Source organism: Dendrobates tinctorius, unplaced genomic scaffold, assembly GCF_039654945.1.
Source record: "Dendrobates tinctorius isolate UK_male_01 unplaced genomic scaffold, ASM3965494v1 ptg000143l, whole genome shotgun sequence".
In the NCBI taxonomy this organism is placed as follows: Eukaryota; Metazoa; Chordata; class Amphibia; order Anura; family Dendrobatidae; genus Dendrobates; species Dendrobates tinctorius.
In genome coordinates, this window is record NW_027361810.1 from 41,911,146 (window position 1) to 41,934,596 (window position 23,451).

The 23,451-nt window shown below is 46.5% G+C and overlaps 1 protein-coding gene across 2 annotated transcripts in view; it reads left to right on the forward strand.

Annotated features, from left to right (window-relative positions):
- Positions 1-23,451, forward strand: part of UBR3 (ubiquitin protein ligase E3 component n-recognin 3) — a 175,226-nt gene that overhangs the window by 21,631 nt on the left and 130,144 nt on the right. For both annotated transcript variants that reach the window (XM_073545830.1, XM_073545831.1), the window contains exons 3-8: positions 2,573-2,725; positions 5,266-5,403; positions 6,388-6,437; positions 6,703-6,769; positions 8,748-8,878; positions 11,486-11,714. In XM_073545830.1, the coding sequence (XP_073401931.1) occupies positions 2,573-2,725; positions 5,266-5,403; positions 6,388-6,437; positions 6,703-6,769; positions 8,748-8,878; positions 11,486-11,714 (768 nt within the window). The remainder of the gene's footprint in view (positions 1-2,572; positions 2,726-5,265; positions 5,404-6,387; positions 6,438-6,702; positions 6,770-8,747; positions 8,879-11,485; positions 11,715-23,451) is intronic.

The following is a 23,451-nucleotide window of genomic DNA, read 5'->3' on the forward strand; positions in this document are numbered from 1 at the left end:
CGGTGACGTCACCGTACACACACGCACATGTTAACCCTCAACACACCACACCGCCTCAACACACACTCCTCTCACCTTTCACCTCCACTCACGTCCACTCACTCTTTCACTCCACATACGTTCCTTTCTCTCACTCCGTTTCTCATACTCACACCGTCATCGTCGCTGCCCCGACATCTTCCTCCGCCGCCGCGATCCTGGATCCAGACGTTCTCCAGGCCGCCGACATGTTCTTGCGGCGACGCCATCTTGGATTTCGCCGACGCCATTTTGGATCCCGACGTCGTCCTCGCCGGCGACATGTTCTTCCGGCGACGCCATCTTGACTATCGCGGGATTTCACGATACTCAAGATGGCGTCGCCGCAAGAACATGTCGCCGGCGTGGACAACATCTGGATCCAGGATGGCGCCGGCGGAAGAAGATGTCGGGGATCGTGGAGCAGCGGCGATGACGGCGTGAGTATGAGAGACGGAGTGAGAGAAAGGGTCGTATGTGGAGTGAAAGAGTGAGTGGAGATGGTGAAAGGTGAGAGGAGTGTGTGTTGAGGGTTAACATGGCAAGAGGTGTGATGCTATCGCATCCTCCCGATGCGATAGCATCGGGCCATAATCTAGTGGAGTATAAGCCGCACTGCTTGGCTGTCATTTCTTACATTTCTTTGCCGTTCCCAAACCATTGTTCTCCGTATGATACCTGACACACATTCTCTGTTGCTAAGTTACATTTATCGTACATGTTGGCGACTAATTGCCGAGTCCTGAGATTACTCCTACTTTTACCGTAAGGTGAATTTCTTTCTGTTCGGGGGCATAGAGTCCACCCATCTGCAGCCGGAGTGGGGTATGTATGTGGGATTTTTTGTCATAGAAATGGTGATTTTTCACTCCTTGTGTATTCACATTTGTCACCAAGATTACGGTGCTGACCTCCAGATCTATCGGCTGATCGTTGGTTAACACTGTTGACTTGCAACATCGGGGTTTCGCCCAAATTTCCTTCTACGTGCTAAATGGATTGTGAGCCCCAAAGAAAATGGGGATTGTTAGAAGTGATGACAATCTCTGTACAGCTCTGTGGAATGTCTTGGTGGTTTGCAAGTGAATAAAGGGTGACGTCTCGCCTGGTGAAGAGTGACATGTTGATAAGCCAGTGTAAGGAGACTTACAGGCCATGGATTGCCCCTCTGGGAATTTAAACATGCAAATTGCCCCTTCATAGAGGAAGAGGACTTGAACTCTGGTGCAACTTACTGAAAATAGCGACCCTAAAAGTCAGTATTGATTATTTAACGAGCCTTGCCGTATGACTGAGGATAACAGCCAAACCGTGTTTTGGGATATTGCCCCTCTTCAGTGAAAAACATCAGATCGTATTTGGCTATATGAGGGGTCTCTAACTGGGGGTCTAAGGAGAAACGCATGTAGTTGCTCTAGTAAAGGGCTTCTGTAGTTAAATGATGTTGATGACCTATCTTTAGGTTTTTGATATCAGATCATGAAGGTCCGTCGCACACATTGATCAGCTGTTACAAGCGTTAGTAGTGTCCAGATGTAAACGTGATCAGAACCGCGCTGCACAGCATCGAAGTACTGTACATCCAGTCTGTCACAAACACCGTCCACTCGCTGAGACATGCAGCCGCAGGCACTCGAACATATTATTCGAGCACGACTAAGACACTCCGCACCCAAGCATGCTCAGATAACACTTTATCCGAGAAGGTTCGCTCATCACTATTATATGCAAGGAAAGACGGGTGCAGTAGTTCATAATTCTATTTGGTCATGTTTTCCTTTAGGAATCTGCTAGCAAAAATATGCTCAGAATCATGAATGTCATTATTGTGCACTATGTTGGACACCAAACCTAACTATGATATATACATAGTTTGGGTTGACAGTTAAATTTCTATGTTGTCCTAATGCTGAAAAATTCCAGCTTTCAAATCCACAGAAGCCATTACGTCCCCCCAAGCTCTTACGCAAAGACCTCCTCTGATCTGATGTTGATGACCCCTCTGAGCATAGACCATCAATATCATTTCCTTGGAGAATCCCTTTAACTATTCCCTGCCTCTGGCTTCAGTGGGTTCAGATAGTGGAGGAGTTTGTATAATGCTGGTGTTTTTCCCAAAAATACACTATTAAAATCTAGTTTATCCATTCAAGGTATAAGAAAATCTCTCCTGTATGTGAATGGTTTCCTATGTTATGTTATAGAATTGACAATTATGCAGAGACTGGCGCCATTCACAGAACGCTAAAACCTATATTTTAATTACTGTAGTTTTGCAGCAATTGCGGTCACAGGTTTTAAAAACAAATATGTAACTGAAGAAAATGCAATTTTGTTCTGAAATGTTCTAAATGTCATTAGGTTTCAACTGTGCTCAGAGAAAAATTTGTAAAATTGTATTCACATTGGCTCCCCTGAAGAAGCCTTTGATACCGGTGATACACCCAAGTGGACATCTTGCTACAACAATCCTTGATTTAGTACATGGTCATTCCTACTTACTAGCAGTGCGTTTCTGGACTAGACAATCATTATTAATTTTTTTTTCTTCTAGAATCCGCAACTGACAAAGATATCCAGAAAACGCTTCAGGCGTTGGATCCACAGATTTCTTTCCTGGAGGATTTAACCAAAATGGGGGGAGCGATGCGGACTGTCCTCACCCAAGTTCTCACGAACCAGCAATATTACAAAGACCTTTGCTGTGGTAAGTTGTGGCATTGAGCATTGAAACAAAACCTGTTCCCAAATGGGGTTATATGCATTAAAGGGAACCTGTCATTAGATCCAAGCTGCCCGAACCTTGTGCCGCATCAATCTGAGCCTAGCTTCACGATTGCAGCAGTGTGTATTTTACTCTGAAACTCTGCAATGTTTGGGTGATGTGTTTTTGGGGGGTTGTCAGTCCATTCCTGACAGTCAGATACACCCGCGGACCCTGCAGAGAGAAGATCCAAGCTTTTTATCACTGCATCTTTCTTCTCTATTGCTGGCTACATAGCACTCATTGGTGACAAGCGACGCTTTGTAGCATCTTTACGCTCAGAAAATGTCCGACATAGCAGAGCTGTTGGGTCCTAGCATACCCAGATCAGCTCTACCAGTGAATTCTATCAGCGTAGGGGATCTGATTTCTCCTGTAACTGGGCTTCCTATGGATGGACCAAGGTACAGTGGAAAAAAAATCGAACAACAAAAAAATCTTTTTTTTTTTTTTTACTTTCTGCACAGTTATATGGTCAACTGGATTGTGTCATTTCTGTCTTCAAGGAGAGAAAGGACAAACATGAAAATTTTCAGAGGCAGAAGGGTTTAGCATAGCCACAAGCGTCCTCTATCTACTAAAGTCACATCTACCTCAGTTGTAGCAGGATTTTTAGAGATATAAAGACATTTTATAAAGATTCTGACATTTTGCAGAATTTAAAAAAAAAAAAAATCCTAAATGCTGGTTACAGACCAGATTCATTGTGCGACTCGTCCCGTAGTGTCGCCTGCAGTGGGATGATTTAAGACTCGCATCCTAACATTACAGACCCCCCTCCCTCCTATAAGAACAGTCCTCTGATCTTACTCAGCTCTTAGATATTCTTTCGGATCGCTTTCCCATCGTTATGAATCACGTCTCTGTGGGTTACATGTGTGGAGGAGACAGATTGCTGTTGTAACGCAAATCAAAGTGCCAAAAATCTGGCAAAAGCCCCGTGTGCTGTGTGGGAGGCTGGTGGAGACACTTTGTGACTGCTATCGGGGACGCAGAGTTTTGTCCTCTGAGTATAGCTGAAATTTTTGTGACCAGATTGCATCAATGATGGTTCTCAAAAATGCAGGTGATTCTAATTTTTCCATACAGAAGTAAAATGGTCCCTTGTGCGAGATGCTTGAATTTTTTTTTTTTTTTTTAAAGTGAACCTGTCACTAAAATAGAAAAAAAAAGTTCAGCGCTCTGTATACAGGGAGTGTGCTGTAATCCCTCCCCCTGCTCCGTAACTGATGGCCTGCTTTGCTCACTCGCTGGGTTGAGTAAAATGAACAGTCAAGTGATTTACAGAATCCTCAGAGTATAGTGCCCACTTGGTACGGAGGGTAGGGGGACCTGCAGCTTGGCATGATGGCCGTATTATGGGTGGGGGGCCTGAAGCTTGGCCTGAAGGCTGCACTGAGGGTGGTAGGTCTGCTGCTTGGCCCGTTGGCCGCGCCGGGGGTGGGGGCCCTGCAGCTTGGCCCGTTGGCCGCGCCGGGGGTGGGGGCCCTGCAGCTTGGCCCGTTGGCCGCGCCGGGGGTGGGGGCCCTGCAGCTTGGCCCGTTGGCCGCGCCGGGGGTGGGGGCCCTGCAGCTTGGCCCGTTGGCCGCGCCGGGGGTGGGGGCCCTGCAGCTTGGCCCGTTGGCTGCGCCGGGGGTGGGGGCCCTGCAGCTTGGCCCGTTGGCCGCGCCGGGGGTAGGGGCCCTGCAGCTTGGCCCGTTGGCCGCGCCGGGGGTGGGGGCCCTGCAGCTTGGCCCGTTGGCAGCGCCGGGGGCCCTTCAGCTTGGCCTGTTAGCCGCGCCAGGAATGGGGGCACCCTGCAGGTTCCCTCTGATGCCCTGTCTTGCACTCATTAGTAGATTTGAAGTGAACGGAGTTCAAGGGAACGCCCAGGTCATTTCATGGGTCTACAGCTGCCAACCCAGAAGCAGAGTCCCACTGTTCCCTATTTATCCTGAATTTTTATCGTAATTTTTTATTTTATTTCTTCTTTTACGATCATGGGTTTGCAGTTTACAGCAGATTGTTCACCCCTTACAAATGTATCATACAAAAAATGTGATATCTTAGGGACTCCCTGCTTCATTATTGGAATGGAGCTGGTGTCGCAGGTTCTGTCCTGTCCGATGGATGGAATAGCGCAGCACTTTTCTTCATCTGCAGATCACTGGAAGACATTACTGTCCCCGCTATAAGTCAGTGTGGTCCATCGGATGCTGCCGGTGTCCATTGCCCCGGCGCCCAGCTCTCTAGTCCTAGGAGAGAACAGAACTGATAACGTTGTGAAGCTTTTCTGCTTAATCTCAAGCCACCGAAAAAACTTTTCTCTTGGACCAGTGAAGTGTATGTGAAAGGTCCTGCTGACTAATCTTCGTCGTAGCCAAACCAGCCATCTTCTCTTCATTGATGGCAAAGGGGGCTGGCTTGGCAATGAAAACTCTTAGACAACCAGGCCCCTTGTATGAAACATGTTTTGTTAAATAAAGTGTCTGTTTCTACTATAGGCTCTGCGGAGAGTACATGTACGAAGAGTCACGAAAAGTACCTTATTGCCCTAAAGGGGTCTGGCCTGGCATTGCCTGAAGAGAAACCATCGACTGGGAGCCAAGAGCAGGGAACTACCAGTGCATCGCCAGGGCAAGGTTTGTAAGAAGAGTCTTCGGATGTTAGTGCGGCACTCTGTATGTGGAGTGTTTGTCGGCGGAGCTCCTACAGTCTGTGCCGACTGTACATTAACTTTCTTTGTATAAGTTTTTAATGTTACATAGTTAATGATATTTGTGATTTTGTACGTTTTCAAAAAATGCATAAATAAGGCAGCATTAGATTTGAGTCTTGTATACTGTGTATAGATTTTATTTGTTTTAACCCATTAAGGATGCTGCCAATTTTTGTTTGGTGACTTCAATTTTTTGTTTTTCCTCCCTTGCCTTAAGTTTTATGCATTTCATTCATACATCCTTAACTGTGCAGTAGCAATGACCTGACAACCTGATTCTCCAGAGCAGTGCAGTCACGGCAATACCAAACTTGCGGAGGTTATTTTTATACTATTTTGGTGGCTTTAAAAAAAAAAAAATTCCAAGACCTGTAGCGTTTTTCATCTTCTGTCTATGGAACTTTTAGGGCTTGTCGTGTTTTTTTTTGTTTTTTTGAGCCGATAGTATAATTGACAGTAATTTGTTTTGCATGTAATTCTTGACCTGTTTTTGCCTTTTATTGCCATCTTATTACGAAGGTTTGTATTTTTCTGTACAACATTTATCGTACGGGTTATTTAAGTGTACCATTTTGATAGCTTGGATTTTTATGAATGCGGTGATACCACATGTTAATTTTTATATTTTCTTTGTTTTAATAGGGGGAAAAAGAGTGGGGGGGGGAGGTTGAAAATAAATATATATTGCCGGGGGTTTGGTTTCAGAAAACCTTCATGCCGTTCTGCAGCATCTGCTACAGGTCAGGGGCCGATGTATAACGCTGTGTGCCTATATTGTGCCGTTTGTTGGGTACAAGTTGTCACATGTGCCAGAATAGGATAATGAACTCAAACTGAATGAATAAATGTAAACATCCATAATTGTCTTTTTTTTTTTTTTTTTTCCTCCTTTTTTTTTTTCAAATAGAAACTGCTGGAGCAAATGCAGCGTCCGCACCGTCCGATTCTTCCGATGAGGTTGGTGAATTAAAACCTTCTTTACCACTTTAATTTTGCAGCTTTCCTCCTCCCTCTACTAATGACATAGCGAGGAGACATCTGGTCTCTTGTTGGGACCTGAGAGTTGTCAGTCTACCGACACGTGATCTCCTCATACTCCCCATACATCGGATAGTTTATGTAAGAGGAATATGTCTGCCGGTGATCAGTCTTTACAAACGCCCGACCATCTTTATAGAATTTGCAGATTCTGTGTGGACTTAAGTCGTATTGAATTTTCCAGGAGGACCAGGACGACCGACCGTCGGTGGGGAAACGAAAAAGAGTAAAACTCAGCACCAGCGCCAAAGGTACGACTCATCCTAGGACTGTCACTGACAACAAACATCTGAAATGTCAAGCGTCTTATGTTACACATCTTGGAACACCCCAAACCGCAACCTTCAAGACGTCAGCGCTCCTCACTCGCATGTGAAAACTTTGACCTGTTTCTTTATATGCAATGTTTGAAGTCTTGAACTATGTTCACACATTGTGTTTTTGCAGTGTTTTTTTTTTGCTGCGTTTTTTGACGCTATTTTTTCAGCTGTATTTCACAGTACCAGCAAAATCTGAGACTTCGGATATCTCGTGCGCACACCTTGTTTTTTTTTTTTCTGACTTTTTTGTCAAAGAGCTGTGTTTTTTTGCAAAATGCAGCATGTGACTTCTTTTAGCGTTTTTTGCAGCGTTTTTCACCCATTAAAAGCAATGGTTAGTGCAAAAAATGCAGGTATCCGGTTTTGCTGCGTTTTTGGTGCCTAAACCTGGTGAAGTTGAATCAGATTATGGTATATTGTTATGCGTTAAGCTTTATCAGCAAGCACAAGAGAAACATGTACCCTGACAAAAACGCAGCAAAAATCAGAGAGGCAGCGATGGAGGTGCAGGAGTTTGGGACATGGTTATGTAGGTATTATATAAATGAACACATGTAAATCTGACATTTTACACTGTTGCAGTGGGGTTTGCAAAACTTTGTTAAAATTGCAAAAACAAGGTTGATTTTTATTTTTTCTATAGAAAAGCATGTTTGTAGTCATTTAGAAAAACTTCAAAGGGAACTCTGATCTCTTAAATGTTGATCTGTGTGGCACCCAATTGAATTGTTTTGGTTAGATTGTCTCCAATGCGTAGTCTTCCACCATAAGAATCGCTGACAACAAGGGATGAGCGATATTGCCCAATATCGTATCGGAATTCCGATTTCCGATATTGGAAAATATCAGATATCAGAATTTCCGATATCAATGTAAGTCAATGGGAGAAAAAAATCGGAATTACAAAATGACCACTACAGTGCTATATAATGGATAAAATGGAGGGGAATCACCTCAGGATAATGGAGGAGTTTGCAGAGGAGCAAAAAAATTGCTAGAAAAATGCACAGAGCGAAAGCTGTAGCAGGAAAACTGATCGTCATCTCCTTATCAGCTGTGTTTTTTCTTTGAGGTAGGGTTAGGGTTTATGGTTAGTAGGGGTTAGGGTTAGTTAGGGTTAGGGTTATGCTTATGGTTAGTAGGGTTATTAGAGTTAGGGTTATGGTTAGGGGTTAGGGTTAGTAGAGTCAGGGTTTACGGTTAGGGTTATGCTTATAGTTAGTAGGGTTAGGGTTATTAGGGTTAGGGGTTATGGTTAGTTGGGTTAGTAGGGTTAGGGGTTAGGATTAGTAGGGTTAGGGTTAGTAGAGTCAGGGTATACGGTTAGGGTTATGCTTATAGTTAGTAGGGTTAGGGTTTAGGGTTATGCTTATGGTTAGTAGGGTTATGGTTAGTATGGTTAGGGGTTAGGATTAGTAGGGTTAGGGTTAGTACAGTCAGGGTTTTAGGGTTATTGCTTATAGTTAGTAGGGTTAGGGTTACGGTTATGCTTATGGTTAGCAGGGTTAGGGTTAGTGGTTAGTGGTTAGGGATGGTTAGGGTAGGGGTTAGGGTTAGTAGAGTCAGGGTTTACGGTTAGGGTTATGCTTATAGTTAGTAGGGTTATGCTTATGGTTAGTAGGGTTAGGGGTTAGGGTTATTAGGGTTTCGGTTATGCTTATGGTTAGCAGGGTTAGGGTTAGTAGGTTAGGGGTTAGGGATAGTTAGGGTTAGAGGCTCAGAGGCTGAAGGATTATGGGATTTCCGATGTGAAAAAAAATCGAAATCGGAATTCCGATATCGCAAATATCGGGCCGATTTCCGATATTTCAATATCGGAAAGCTCATCCCTACCGACAACAGTTGCTATCAGTTTGGTGAATTATAAAGTCTGTTCCTTATTTTTCTTTTTAATGCCATCCTTTTACAGATCAGTCCATCATGGATGTTTTGAAACATAAATGTTTTTTAGAGGAATTGCTCTTTTGGACAGTAAAGTATGAATTTCCTCAGAAGATGGTCACCTTCTTGCTTAATATGTTACCAGACCAAGAGTATAAGGTAAATCGCACTAATAAATTTTTTGTGTCTGTGAGTCAACATTCGTACTGCCACCTGAGATCGCAGTGCTTCATTTTTAGTGATCACAGGGTATAGTAGTCCAAACCCCACTGATTGAAATGGTGAAAAAAAAAATGCAATTCCACCACTGTTTTATTAGGATTTTGTGCAATAAAATTCCCTGGCAACATGATTCTTTTGGTTGGTAAGAGTAAGTGTGCTTTCACATTACTTTCTTTGTCCCCCCGCGAAACGGGATCTGGACTCATGCGCTGATGGGGCCAAAGACTGTATTGGTGACTGCAGAGCGAACGTTGCACTTTTTTTTGGGAGTGTACTCCTACTGGAGGTGGAGACTCAGACGCAGCCTACTGGAGGTGGAGACTCGGACGCAGCCTACTGTGCACAGCAGAGCGCAACGTTCTCTCTTCCGTCACCAATAAGCTATGGCCCTGTTGGCATATGCGTCAGGACCCCGTTTTGCGGGGAATTTTGGACATTTACCCCGATGGGGGCACCAAATGCAATGTGAAAGCACCCTAAGGGCTCATATAGAAGTCCGAACACAGACAACCATGTACGGGCTATTTATAGAGGTAAACCGTGGCACTGCTGGATAAGGTGGTCAGGTAGGGGTCCCAAACTGTAATTTAGTAAAATAAACCTGGCATTCAGATGGATGCTTTGAAGATAGTGTGATTTCTATGCAGATCACAATAGTGCAAAAAAGACATTTCAGTCGATAAGACCTTCCTCAGTGTTCAGACTGCTTTGTCTTGTTAGAGAAGTTTAGGAAGCGTAAGGGCACCGTGTCCGTTTCGGTAGAATCCAAGCTAGTAAGAAAGACTGGAGCTTCAGTGGCTAAGCGGAGTCCACCGCCGTTTACAGGTAGAGCTGTAAGTCTAGTGTCCGAAGGAGATGTTAGTGCTGTGATCGCAGTTATGACCGCGGAGTCCACCGCTGGTTTACAGGTCAGTCCATGGAGGAGAAAGCGGAGGTCCCAGTATCAATGCAGTGTCCATCGCACAACTAACGGGGGAGCCGTGGCCAAGTCTGTACATTGAGGTCTCTGTTTGGACCGATTTGCCCAGGCATCTGCATGAGGCCTAAGGCCTGTTTCACACTTCAGTTTTTTTGTGTCAGTTAAAATCCGCCAAAATGGCGGAAAGCGGATCCGTTGGTAACTGATGTGAATGGATGCCACCGGACCGTTTTTTTGACGAATCCAATAAATGAAGAATTTTAAAGGAACCTCAGAGAGAGAGAGAGAATTTTTTCCATCCGCCAGAAAGGATTTCAGGGTTAAATTTCTGGCTGACTTCCTTCCTCCGGGCATGCGCACTGTAAAATGCGGATCCTGCAGCAAAAGAAATGTTACATGGTCCGTCCAGGCATGTCGGCAGACGCAAAATATTTGGCGGATCCGCAAAAAAACAGATCCAACGGAAGAGCATCCGTCAAGATCTGCCGGTAATGCAACTCAATGGGTTAAAAAACGGATCCGCCAAAAAAATGGCGGATCCGTTTTTTGTTTTTTTTTTTAAAACGGCGGATTTTGACTGATGGTCAAAAATGGAAGTGTGAAACAGGTCTAAGGCAATACCAAACTTGCATAGTGTATGTGTGAAGATAAATCCGTCCTTATTAAATTTAATTAAAAGTCCATATAAAAATATTTAGGAGGTGCGAGAAACGGTGAACAGGGGATGCGTTTCGAACAAAACGTCTCAATTTTCTTCTTGAATACTGCTGTTTTTGGTCAGGACGTTGTTCCCTGCACACTGGTCTTCATTCCGCCATGGTGAGCTGGCGTTTTCCAGCTATTTTTTTTTTTATTTTTTCCTGCTTATTTCATAAATGATATGTTGACATAAATGTATAAGGATTATGTACAATATATACAGGATATTATATTATGGCTATGTGCACACGGTGCGGATTATGTTGCGGATCCGCAGCAGATTTGGCCCTGTAGATCCGCAGCAGAACTGCAGGTGATGTACAGTATCATTATAGCCTATGTAAAAAAAAAATACAAAAACCGCTGTGCACATGCTGTGGATTTCGTGCGGAATAAAAGAAGCAGCATGTCACTTCTTTTGTTTGGTTTTGCTGCAGTTTTCCACCTGTTCCATTCTACAAATCCGCAGGTGGAAAACCGCACAAAAACGGCAGTAAAACCGCACAAAAATGCACTAAATCCACAGGAAAAATGCAGGTAATTTGACCTGCGGATTTAGTACAATCCGCGCGGAAAAATCTGCAGGAGAATCCGCACTGTGTGCACATAGCCTATTAATTTTTGTTTTACTAGCCTTTTTTTGCTAAGTGAGGGGTCAGATTACATGCTGCTCATAGAAATCCATAGAGATGGGAGAGATAGACAAGAACACGCACAGACTGAGTGATTCTGCTTTTTAGTAAGTGTTTATCTCAACCCCAAAGCTGGTTTCACAGCTACACTACTCAGTTCTGCTGTATAACGTCTCCCATTCTGCTTTTGAACATGCAGTGCAGACTCTCCTCTTTTATGTGTGCAGTTGTGGGTTTATTGGATGTGAGTTATGAGCTGTTTATCCACTTACTAAGTGTTTTGTATCTTTCCAGATTGCATTTACAAAAACTTTTGTTCAACATTATGCTTTCATAATGAAAACCTTAAAGAAAAGCCATGAGTCGGACACCATGTCAAACCGCATAGTGCACATCAGCGTCCAGCTCTTCAGCAACGAGGAGCTGGCCCGACAGGTGACCGAAGAATGTCAGCTCCTGGACATAATGGTCACCGTGCTGCTCTACATGATGGAAAGTTGCCTTATCAAAAGTGAATTACAAGGTATTATTTAATGATCTTTATATATTCACGTGTTACTTTTTTCTTTTCTTTTTTTTTTTTTTTTTACACAGTTTTGCAGAAAAGTATTTGAGAAGAACGCCTTTATGAATGCTCATTGGTTATTTATTGTTTAAGCTGTTTTTGAGGGTTTCTAGCTGTGTTTTTAAAGCGGATTTTATATTACTGACTACTTACTGTATTAAATAGACTTTTGACCTGACGAGACTGGTGCATTTACTTTGAAAATCCATGTCAAAATGGCTGTATAATCCTGATATTAAGATGAGCATTTTATAAGTCCAACTATTTGGACTCATGAGCTATTTCAGTCTTTGCCTGCCCAGGCTGACTGACATGGGTAGCTTGTACTGAGCAGGGTGAGATCTCAGCAGGAGGGAGGGACACTGAGAAGTTAACAATCAGGCTAGATGGGTGAAGATCGAGTTAAGCTTTTTTGAAAGGATTAATCATTGTGAAAAGGATTTTCAGAGTAAATCAGCATCATCAATCCTAGAGATCTGTTTAGTAATGCATGTCATTTGTATGATCACTTAATGCCACCTTTATTTATTAGATAATTGGACTTTTTAAGTCAAGCACTCAGAGCCGTTCTTTTGTTTTCGATATCTGCACTCCAAGTAACTGATCATAAAAAGAGGGATTTTTGGTACTTACCGTAAAATCTCTTTCTTGTAGCCTTCATTGGGGACACAGGTTACCATGGGGTGTATGCTGCTGTCGCTAGGAGGCTGACACTATGCAAATAAGAAAGTTAGGTCCTCCCCAACAGTAACACCTACCGACAGGCACAAATTACCTCAGTTGGTGCTAAAGCAGTAGTAGGAGCAACCATAAGAACTCAACCTATGTACCAACCAAACAACGGCACATTTGTTATGATGAGTCACCGAAGGAGGAAAAAACAAAATACCAGCTAAGTCCAGAAAAACCAGAGAGGTTGGCAGCTATCGGATTGCAGACCCCTGAACCTATCCACAACAACTAGCAGTAGCCGTGGGGGGTTCCTACGGTGCCCTAGACCCCTCGATCACAGTCGGAGAACTATATAGCCTAAAGACAGAAAGGGGAAAAACTAAACTGCCCCAGAGCAGACCCCAAAGCAATAGGCAGCCCCCAACATATAATGACGGTGAAGCAAGATGAAAACACTAACACAGATAGGAAGATAGGTTGAGCAAATGATGGGGCCCAAGCTAACTACATAGGACAGGATAGGAAAGCTGCTGTCTGCCATCCGCAAAAACCCTATCAAAATGAGCCAACCGACTGATAGGAAAAACAGGCCCTGAAGTCGCTAGGCTTCAAAAGACTATATCAGCACTCGGGTATATTCTGAAGACAGAGCAAAAGATCAAGAGATCAGAGACAAAAATGGAATTCAGCTCACCCCCGGCCGGGGATGGCAGAATTCCAAAAAACAAGGCAAAACAAAAACAAAACTGAAGAGTACAAAGCAGAGCAGAAAAACTTAGCTTTGAGATGCAGGAATCAGACTGGTCTCCAAGAATCCAGCAGGAAAATCACCAGCCAGGAAGAAGGGCGTCGGCAGCCTTATATCCAGTCCTCAATTCCAGCCACCCAGTCATCATCTAGCTGCCCAGGTGTTTGATAATCAGCCTCACTACCTTCCTTCACCAGAGGAGGGATTTCATCAGACCTCAATAGTGAAGGGAAAAATGAACTCACAACACACATTGGCCAACACGGTACAACATTAAGGGAGGGTGTTGTGTCCCTCAATGAAGGCTCCAAGAAAGAGTACCAAAAATCCCTCTTTCTCGCTCGCTTCATTGGGGGACACAGGTTACGATGGGACGTCCAAAAGCAGTCCCAAGGGTGGGAAAGAAATGCTGAGAGAAGGGTTTTTAGGTCGGCCGGTGGGAGACCGCCGCTTGCAGTATCTTCCTACCCAAGCCTGCGTCAGCAGAGGCATGAGTATCTACCTTGTAAAATCTCACAAAAGTATGGAGAGACGACCAGGTAGCAGCCTTGCAAACCTGCAAGGCCGAAGCCTGGTGTCGAACGGCCCAGGTAGAGTGAGCCCTCACTCCCTGAGGAGGCTGTTTGTCCAGGACGCGGTATGCCTCCAGAACCGCTGAGCGAATCCAACGAGCAATGGTGGATTTGGAGGTTGGAAACCCTTTTCGACGACCTTCAGCGACGACAAACAGGGAATCGGACTGACGGAAGGAAGCAGTCCTAGCAAGGTAGACTCGAATTGCCCTGACCAAGTCCAACTTGTGGAGGGATCTCTCCAAGGGATGAGTTGGAGAGGGACACAGAGAGGGGAGGAGAATGTCCTCATTGATGTGAAAGACAGAGACTACCTTTGGCAGAAAGGCAGGAACCGGTCTGAGAACTACCTTTTTCCCTTCACCCATGACAGCACCACATGAGAGAGGGATCCGCCCCGCCAGGACAGGAACCTACTGAAATATAAGGGGCGGCACCTCTCCCCCGCTTCAGTTGGGTTCCTGTCCTGGAGCGGGATCCCAGGCTGACAGCGGCGGTGCCTGCCATGGATGAAGACATGGACCCAGGGCCATCCCGGCGCGGGAAGAGCAGGTCAGCTTACCTGCAGCGCTGGCCGTCGGCGCCTGGAAGCGCAGTCCCCGGGGCTCCTCCAGCAGGCCCCGGGTTCGTGCGGGTGCGGTAAGGCGGCCTCCATTCGGGGCGCTCCCCCGTGCCTCCCTCCCCCTGCGCGCGCTCCCGCTCGCTCCTTCTCCCTGGGACAGGGGAAGCCGGGCGCGACTTCCGGCGCCTGACGTCAGCGGCGCGGTGCAACTTGGGTATGCGCCGGCTGACGTCACGGACGCGACGGACATGGCGCCTAGTGCGGCGCCGGCCACAAAAGAAGAAGAAAAAAAAAAAAAAGAAGAATGGCCGGTGGTCGCAGGGGGGAGGGTCAAAGGGATCGCTCACCGGGGCCTATTTAAAGGAGGCAAGGAGCAGAACGGCCGGGCTGTTACAATGGGGTCACAGCAGGAACGCTCACCGTCCCCACTGTCTCTACCCCCGTCGCAGACCTCGGCACGGAAGCACGGTAGCCGTTCGAGCGGTAAGAGCAGCAGCCGTCCGAGCCACAGATCAAATGATTCCTCGAGATCGAGAGAACACAGACCACATGCTCCAGCGCAGCCTTCCAGCCCGGTACCCATTTTTGTGGGTGGTGAGTGGATCTTCGTGAATGTTAGACCATTATTAATAGGGTCCTTTTTGTGTGTTATTTGCTTCCTTAGGTGAAAGGCAAAAAAGCAGGGAGCAAAAGAAATAATAGGGAGTGTGCAATATGCCAGAACCCCCTAGCGAAAGATTGGCAAAAAAACCTTTGCGCTAGCTGTATACAGCAAACAGTGGCGGAGGAAGTGCCGAGCCTAGCAACTCACCTCAGATCTGTCATAAAATCAGAGGTGGAAGGTTCACTTAAATTATTATTAAAGAAAAAGAAAAAAAGTAGAAGAAACTCCCCAAGTTCTTCATCAGACTCCTCCTCGTCCGAATATCAGGTTGAGCGCATGTCCTCTTCCTCCTCGGATAGTGACACTGGGGGTAGACCGTGTTTTCCGGTTGAGGATACTGATAGTCTCCTTAAAGCCATTAGGTCAACTATGGGCCTTCAGGAGGAAAAAGCGACCAAATCCCTAGAAGATGTAATGTTTGGTGGGTTACAGGAAAAGAAGAAACGCACCTTTCCAGTTAATGAAAAAGTCCAGGCGCTCATCGAAAGGGAGTGGAAGAAGCCTGAAAAATCAGGTAGCCTTCCTTCCTCCTCAAAAAGGAGATATCCTTTTGACCCTAAGGATACGGAAATATGGGACAAGGTCCCAAAAATCGATGCGGCGGTATCCAGGTCATCCAAGAGGTCGGCCCTGCCCCTAGAAGACTCAGGAGTACTAAGAGATCCACTAGATAAGAAAGCAGACTCCTACCTAAGGCATGCTTGGGAAGCAACAGCGGGGGGACTAAAACCTGCGATAGCCGGTACCTGCACAGCCCGGTCTTTAATGATCTGGCTACAGCAGCTAGAAGAAAAAATTGCTTCCAAGATGTCTAGGGAGAAAATTTTAGGAGACATGTATCTGCTACACGGAGCAGCCGCCTTTTTAGCCGACACCTCGGCCGATTCCATGAGGTTGACGGCGAGAGCAGCGGGACTATCAAATGCTGCAAGGCGTGCATTATGGCTTAAAGGGTGTCCGGGAGATCTACAATCAAAAGCCAAATTATGCTCCCTTCCATGTGATGGACAATTTCTCTTTGGAAAAAATCTGGACGAAATCCTAGAAAAAGCGGGTGATAAGAAGAAGGGCTTCCCCAGGTTTCAGGGAGATCAAAGAAGACCGCCCTTTCGGAGGGGGAAATTCAATAGAGGCCGGCCTCCGGGAGATCGGAAAAGATGGGAAGACAAGAGGAAGAAAGAGTCTGGATTCATGTTCGGGGGAGCCGCTTCATCCGCAAAAAAGTCCCCTCAATGACGCCGGCATCCCCGTAGGGGGGAGACTGATGCTGTTTGGTCAGGCCTGGGAAAATATATCTTCCAATACTTGGATTTTAAACATCATAATGGAAGGTTTAAAATTCCCCTTTTTTCAACAGTCAAGAGCATCGTTTGTGGTGACCCCCGTCAGGAGAGGGGTAGAAGAACAGTTGGCCTTAGAGGCAGAGATCCTAAGCCTGCTGGACAAACATGTCCTGATCGAGGTCCCAAGAGGACAGGAAAGAAGGGGTTTCTACTCGCCCCTCTTTCTAATAAAAAAACCGGATCATTCGTTCAGAACGATTATAAACCTGAGAGGCCTCAACCGTTGGATACAGAACCAAACCTTCAAAATGGAGTCAGTGACTTCAGCTATAAGGCTGTTACACCACAACTGTTTCATGGCGGTAGTCGATCTAAAGGATGCTTACTACCACATCCCGATCCATTCAGAATACCAAAAATACTTAAGGGTAGCGCTCTACATTCGGGGCAACCTCAAACATTTTCAGTTCAGAGCCCTTCCATTCGGCATATCCATAGCACCGAGGGTGTTTACAAAAGTAGTTGCAGAGATGACAGCATTCCTCCGCATCCACAACACAATTATAATACCCTACCTAGACGATTTTCTAATTGTGGGCAACTCAGAACGTCACTGCACAGAGCAAGTAGAAAGGGTGATACCCTACGGAATCTCGGCTGGATGGTGAATGTCAAGAAGTCAAGGCTACAACCCTTACAAAGGCAAATGTTCTTAGGTTTCATCTTGGACTCAAATCAACAAATTTGTCTCTTACCAGACGCCAAGGTGGAAAAGGTAAGGGATATGATCTTGGCAACAATAGATCAACCTCACACGACCCTGAGAGGGGCAATGTCCTTGTTAGGCACTCTGACAGCCTGTATCCCAGCGGTCAGATGGGCACAATTTCATACCCGTCAACTACAAGCAGAGGTTCTATCAGCACAGAAGTCGCTAAAAGGCTGTTTAGAAGGAAGGCTGGAACTTTCCGTAAAAACCAAAGGCTCTCTCAGATGGTGGCTAGACAGAGCAAACCTACTAACAGGGACATCGTGGCAGAAGCCAGTGTCCGACGTGATAATGACAGACGCAAGCTCCTCGGGGTGGGGAGCGCACCTAAGGGGACAGGTAGCCCAGGGACCCTGGGGACACCTAGAGCAAAACGCATCCTCCAACCTAAGAGAGCTACGGGCAGTAAACAGAGCCCTAAGGATATTCATGCCCACTCTAGAAGGTCGCAATGTCCGGATTATGTCGGACAACAGCACAACAGTAGCCTACATCAACCACCAAGGAGGGACAAGGTCACGCTCCCTAATGCTCGAAACCAACGAGATCTTTCACAGGGCAGAGAGACACCTACACTCCCTATCAGCCCTACACATCAGAGGGGTAGAAAACACACAAGCCGATTTCCTAAGCCGCAACACACTAAAACAGGGGGAATGGACCCTGAATCGGGTAGTGTTCCAAAAGATAGTACATCTTTGGGGAGAGCCAATAATAGACCTCTTTGCCAACAGAAGCAACAGGCAGGTAAAAAGATTCTGTTCACTGAACCCAAAGGAAGAGCCATGGGCAGTGGACGCTTTGCAAATTCCGTGGGATTTCAAGCTAAGTTATGCCTTTCCTCCGGTAGCTCTAATCCCAGTAGTAGTGAAAAAAAAAAAAAAGGGAAGATCAGGCCAGAGTGATCTTAATAGCCCCGTTCTGGCCAAAAAGGCCATGGTTCTCACTACTACAGATAATGTCCCTCTCAGATCCGTGGGTACTGCCAGAGATTCCAGACCTGCTAGCTCAGGGTCCGGTATTCCACTCGCAAGTCAAGGGGTTCCATCTGACGGCGTGGAATTTGAAAGGTCACTTTTAAGTAATAGAGGATTCTCCCCTGGGTTGGTGGCTACACTGATGAAAAGTAGGAAGCCAGTAACAACTAATATATACGGTAGAATATGGAATAAGTTTCTGCAGTTTCTGGGGAAAACATTAGACCAAGAACCCCCGATCAAGACTATCTTAGAGTTTTTACAGGCAGGTCTACAGCTAGGCCTAGCGGTAAATACACTCAAAGTACAAGTTTCAGCGCTAGGCGCTCTATATAATTGTAACATAGCGGCAAACAGATGGATAGCTAGGTTTATTAAATCCTGCCACAGGTCTAGACCAGTCCCATCGCAAAAAATGGCTCCCTGGGATTTAAACCTTGTGTTAGAAGCTCTCACAAAGGAACCATTTGAACCAGTACAACAACTATCAGTGAAATATCTTACCCTAAAAACCATTATTCTAGTGGCCCTTACATCGGCACGTAGGGTAAGTGACCTGCAGGCCCTATCAGTTAGTCCACCGTATACCCAGGTATACCAGGACAGAATTGTCCTAAAAACAGACCCTGCTTATTTACCGAAAGTAGTGTCGGATTTTCACCGTAGCCAGGAAATCGTCCTCCCCTCCTTCTGTGAAAATCCGAAAAACCCAGGAGAGGAGAAATTCCATAATCTAGATGTGAAAAGAGCCCTCTTAGAGTATATATCAGTAACCAGCCAGTGGAGGAGGTCCCAGTCCCTATTTGTAGCCTTCCAGGGTGCCAGGAAGGGTTATGGAGTATCGAAAGGGACTATTGCCAGATGGATTAGGGAGGCCATTAGTGTAGCCTACTCAGCTAGTGGTGTTCCGATTCCTGATGGCATCAAGGCTCATTCCACCAGAGCCGTGGCGACCTCCTGGGCTGAAAAGGCAGAGGTATCAATTGAGCAAATTTGTAAGGCCGCTACCTGGGCCTCACCCTCAACCTTTTTTAAGCACTATAGATTAAATCTATCCTCCTCGGCTGACTTGACCTTTGGTAGAAGGGTGCTGCAAGCGGTGGTCCCTCCCTTAGGTGTTTCGAAGTCTCCAAAAATCTCTCATGTGGTGCTGTCATGGGTGAAGGGAAAACCACCATGGTTACTTACCGGTCGCCGTTTTTTCCGGAACCCATGACAGCACCCGTATATTCCCCCCCCCCTTTTTTTCACCGTATGGGTGTGCACAATAGTCGGGTGTATTTGTGTGATGTGGTGTTGGATAAACATGTAACTAACCGGGAAGTCCTCTCAATGCTCTGTAATCCAACTGAAGCGGGGGAGAGGTGCCGCCCCTTATATTTCAGTAGGTTCCTGTCCTGGCGGGGCGGATCCCTCTCTCATGTGGTGCTGTCATGGGTTCCGGAAAAACCGGCTACCGGTAAGTAACCATAGTGGTATCCTGGTGCAAAACTAGGAAAGGAGAACGGCAGAACAATGCTGCCAACTCTGAAACCCTCCTAATAGAGGCGATGGCGATCAGGAAAGCCACCTTCCACGAGAGGAGGGAAAAAGAAATATCCTGAATCGGCTCAAAGGGCGCACGCTGAAGGGCGCTCAAAACAAGATTCAGATCCATGGATCGACCGGACACTGGTAAGGAGGCGCTATGTGAGCGAAGCCCTGAAGAAAAGTCTTCACCTGGGGAAGAGAAGCCAGATCCCTTTGGAAGAGGATAGCCAGAGCGGACACTTGACCCTTTAAGGTACTGAGGGAAAGGCCGGAATCGAGACCCATCTGTAGAAAACCAAGAATGGAGGGAAGAGAAAAAGACATGGGGAAACAAACTGTTGACCTCACACCACCGAAAGAAGGCTTTCCAACATCTGTGATAGATGCGTGATGGCACTGGTTTCCTTGCCTTAATCATGGTCTGGATGACCTTGTGGGAAAAACCTGCGTCCCTCTGGACCGCGGCCTCAACGTCCATGCCATTAAATTCAGAGACCGAGAATTCGGGTGGAAGAGGGGCCCTTACGATAGAAGGTCTGGAAGCCTCCAGGGAACGTCCGAGAGCATGTTCACTAGCTCCGCATACCAGACCCTCCGTGGCATATATGGAGCTACTAACAGAACGGGGACCCCTTCTGCCTTTATCTTCTTTACAATTCTTGGAATCAGGGGAAGAAGTGGGAACAGTTAAGGCATGCGAAACTGGGACCACGGGATCAGAAGTGTGTTGCAACCGACGGCCATCGGATCCCGAGATCTGGCTATGTATCGAGGAACCTTGTGGTTTGTTCGAGACGCCATCAGGTCGACATCTAGAACACCCCACCTCCAAATTTGGTGGAAGACGGCGGGGTTGAGAGACCACTCGCCTGACACGAGCCCCTGACGGCTCAGGAAATTGGCTTCCCAGTTGTCCACCCCTGGAATGTGAACGGCCGATATGGAAGGAACATGGCTTTCCGCCCAACGCAGAATCTTTGCCACCTCCAGCATGATCTGCTTGCTGCGAGTTCCGCCTTGGTGATTTATGTAGGCCACGGCCGTGGCGTTGTCCGACTGGATGTGGACCTGCTTCCCCGCGAGGATGGACTGCCAGCGGATGAGGGCAAGAAGGATTGCTCTGATCTCCAAGAGATTGATTGGGAGGAGAGCCTCCTGAGCATCCCAGCTGCCCTGCACTGTGAGGTGGAGGAAAACCGCTCCCCAACCCAGGAGACTGGCATCGGTGGTGATGACTTGCCACCAAATGGGAAGGAAGGATCTCCCGCATAGGACCGATGTGGGAAGCGTCCACCAGGTTAGGGATTGCCTCACCTTGAGAGGCAGAAGCACCGGTCGGTCCAGGGAAATTGTTGTCTTGTCCCAGGCAGACAAAAGGGCCAGCTGGAGAGGGCGGGAGTGAAATTGTGCATACGGCACTGCTTCCATGGAAGCAATCATCTTCCCCAGGATTCTCATGCAGAGCCGAAGGAAAAGAGGGGCCCGGGCGCTTTAGGGCTTTGATCCCTTGTCAGAGGGACAAAAATTTCTCCTTTGGAAGGAAGACTCGAGCTTGCCCAGGAATATAAGATGCTGAGTTGGGATTAGGGTCAACTTCTCTTTGTTGATTATCCAGCCGAGACGGCGCAGCGTGTCCAGAGTGATCTGGAGGCTGTGATCGCAGTCTCGGCGAGATGGGCCCTTGACCAGGAGATCGTTGAGATAAGGGATTATAAGATTCCCTTTTGAACGATAGATGGCCATGACCGCCGCCATGATCTTCGTGAAGACCCTGGGGGCAGACGCCAGACCGAATGGAAGAGCCGTGAACTGGTAATGGTACTCTTGTATAGCAAACCGGAGGAACCTCTGATGCTGCACACAAACAGGAACATGCAAATAAGCGTCTTGAATGTCCACAGAGCAAATATGTTCCCCCGGCTCCATGGAGGCGATCACTGAGCGCAAGGACTCCATTCGAAAGTGGCGAACCCGAAGGTGGCGATTCAACTGCTTGAGGTCCAAGATCGGGCAAAGGGAACCGTCCTTTTTTTGGGACTATGAACAGGTTTGAGTAAAACCTGGAAAACCGTTCGTGCCAAGGAACGGGTACGATTATTCCTGAGCTTAGGAGGGAAGAGACAGCCTGGGAAAGCCCTGGGGCATGAGAGGGCTGTTTTGGTGGACGAGAGAGGAAGAAACGTCCTTTTGGGGGCGAAGAAAATTCTATTTTGTAGCCTGATGTGACAATCTCCCTGACCCAGGCGTCGTCGACCGCCGCCAACCAAGTCTCCTTGAAAAGAAGCCTGCTTCCCACCCTGGAAAGATTCCCAGGTGGGGATGACCCATCATTTTGAGGAAAATCTGTGCCCACGAGAACCAGAGGGCTTGGAGGGGTGTCTCCTAGACCTCCAGCGAGGGGTAGGTTTGAAGGAAGGTTTCCTTCTTTCCCCTTGTGCGGAAGAACGGTCCTGCTGGAAGGATCCGCCTGAGGAAGAGAGAGGGCAGAAAAGGCTGGGTGCCCTTTCTGTTGTAGGGGGGTCTTGGCCTGGATTGGGGCAGAGAAGTACTTTTGCCTCCGGTGGCGTCCGAAATGATCTAGTCCAGCTTGGCTCCAAAGAGCCTAGAGCCCTGGAACGGTAGGCCAGTGAGAGATTTTTTGGAAGCTGGATCTGCGTTCCACTCCTTCAACCAAAGGATGCGGCGAAAAGCAATAATGTTGCTGTTTGCTCTTGCTGAGCAAGCAGCAGCATCCAGGGAGGCATTCAACAGGTATTTACCCGCATGGGCAATTTGATCTGCCAAATCTGCTAACTCTTCTGTGGGAGCTGCCGCCACAATGCCTCTACGAAGTATCTTGGCCCAGGCAGATATTGCTTTTGCCACCCATGTGGAGCCAAAATTTGGGCAGAAGGAAGTGCCTGACGCCTCAAAGGCTGATTTGCCTAAAGCCTCGATCTCTGTCCGTAGCGTCCTTGAGAGACGCCGCATCGGGAATGGACATGACTGTGAGACACTAAGCAAAAACTGAGGTAATTTGTGCCTGTCGGTAGGTGTATACTGCTGGGGAGGAGCTAACTTTTTCTTATTTGCATAGTGTCAGCCTCCTAGCGACAGCAGCATACACCCCATGGTAACCTGTGTCCCCCAATGATGTGAGAGAGAAAGGTGACCTTGCCTTTAAGTGAATCAGGCGAGGAGATTCAGCTCTTTCTGTATTGTCTGACACCAAATGAGGCACATTTCTTCCTTTTTCTTTTTTTCTTTTTTTTTTTCTGCCATTGTAATATGTATAAGAAGCTCTTATGATACATTAAAGGGATATTTTACTCTAGCAGTAACTCCCATAGATTTTAGTATACAGAGGCTGTAGTTTTGGACCCTAAAATTCAGTTTTTTCACCTATATTTCCGCATTAGGCCATGTTCACACGCTGCGTTTTTGCAGTGTTTTCTTTTAATGCCAATTAAAAGATGCTTTAAACCTTTAAAAAAAAAACGCAGTGGTGTCTTTTACAGTGTTTTCTATGCATTTTTTTTCTTACTTTTTTTGGTGAATAAAACTAACTTTATTGAACATATACTGTAGACAAAGCAGACGTAATCCACACCCAAAAGATGCGCATCCAAAACGCTGAAAAATGGGTGACTTGAACACTGTATTAATCCTGCAGAGAGAGCAGATTTTGGCTGCAAAAAAACCTGTAAAAACACTGCATGTGAACATAGCCCTTACATACATTACCTTTTTTTTTTTGGGAGGGGGGTATAAATCTGCCAACGGAGCGTTCCTCACAAAGTAATTATGCAGAGAATCACATGAGTTACGCCCCCTTGTAAAGACTGTAAAATTAGCGCCACATACTAAGGTACATGTCTCTGCAACAGTATGGCGGATTAAAAAAGGGAAACAGAAAAAAGCCGATCAGCTTTCTGACCA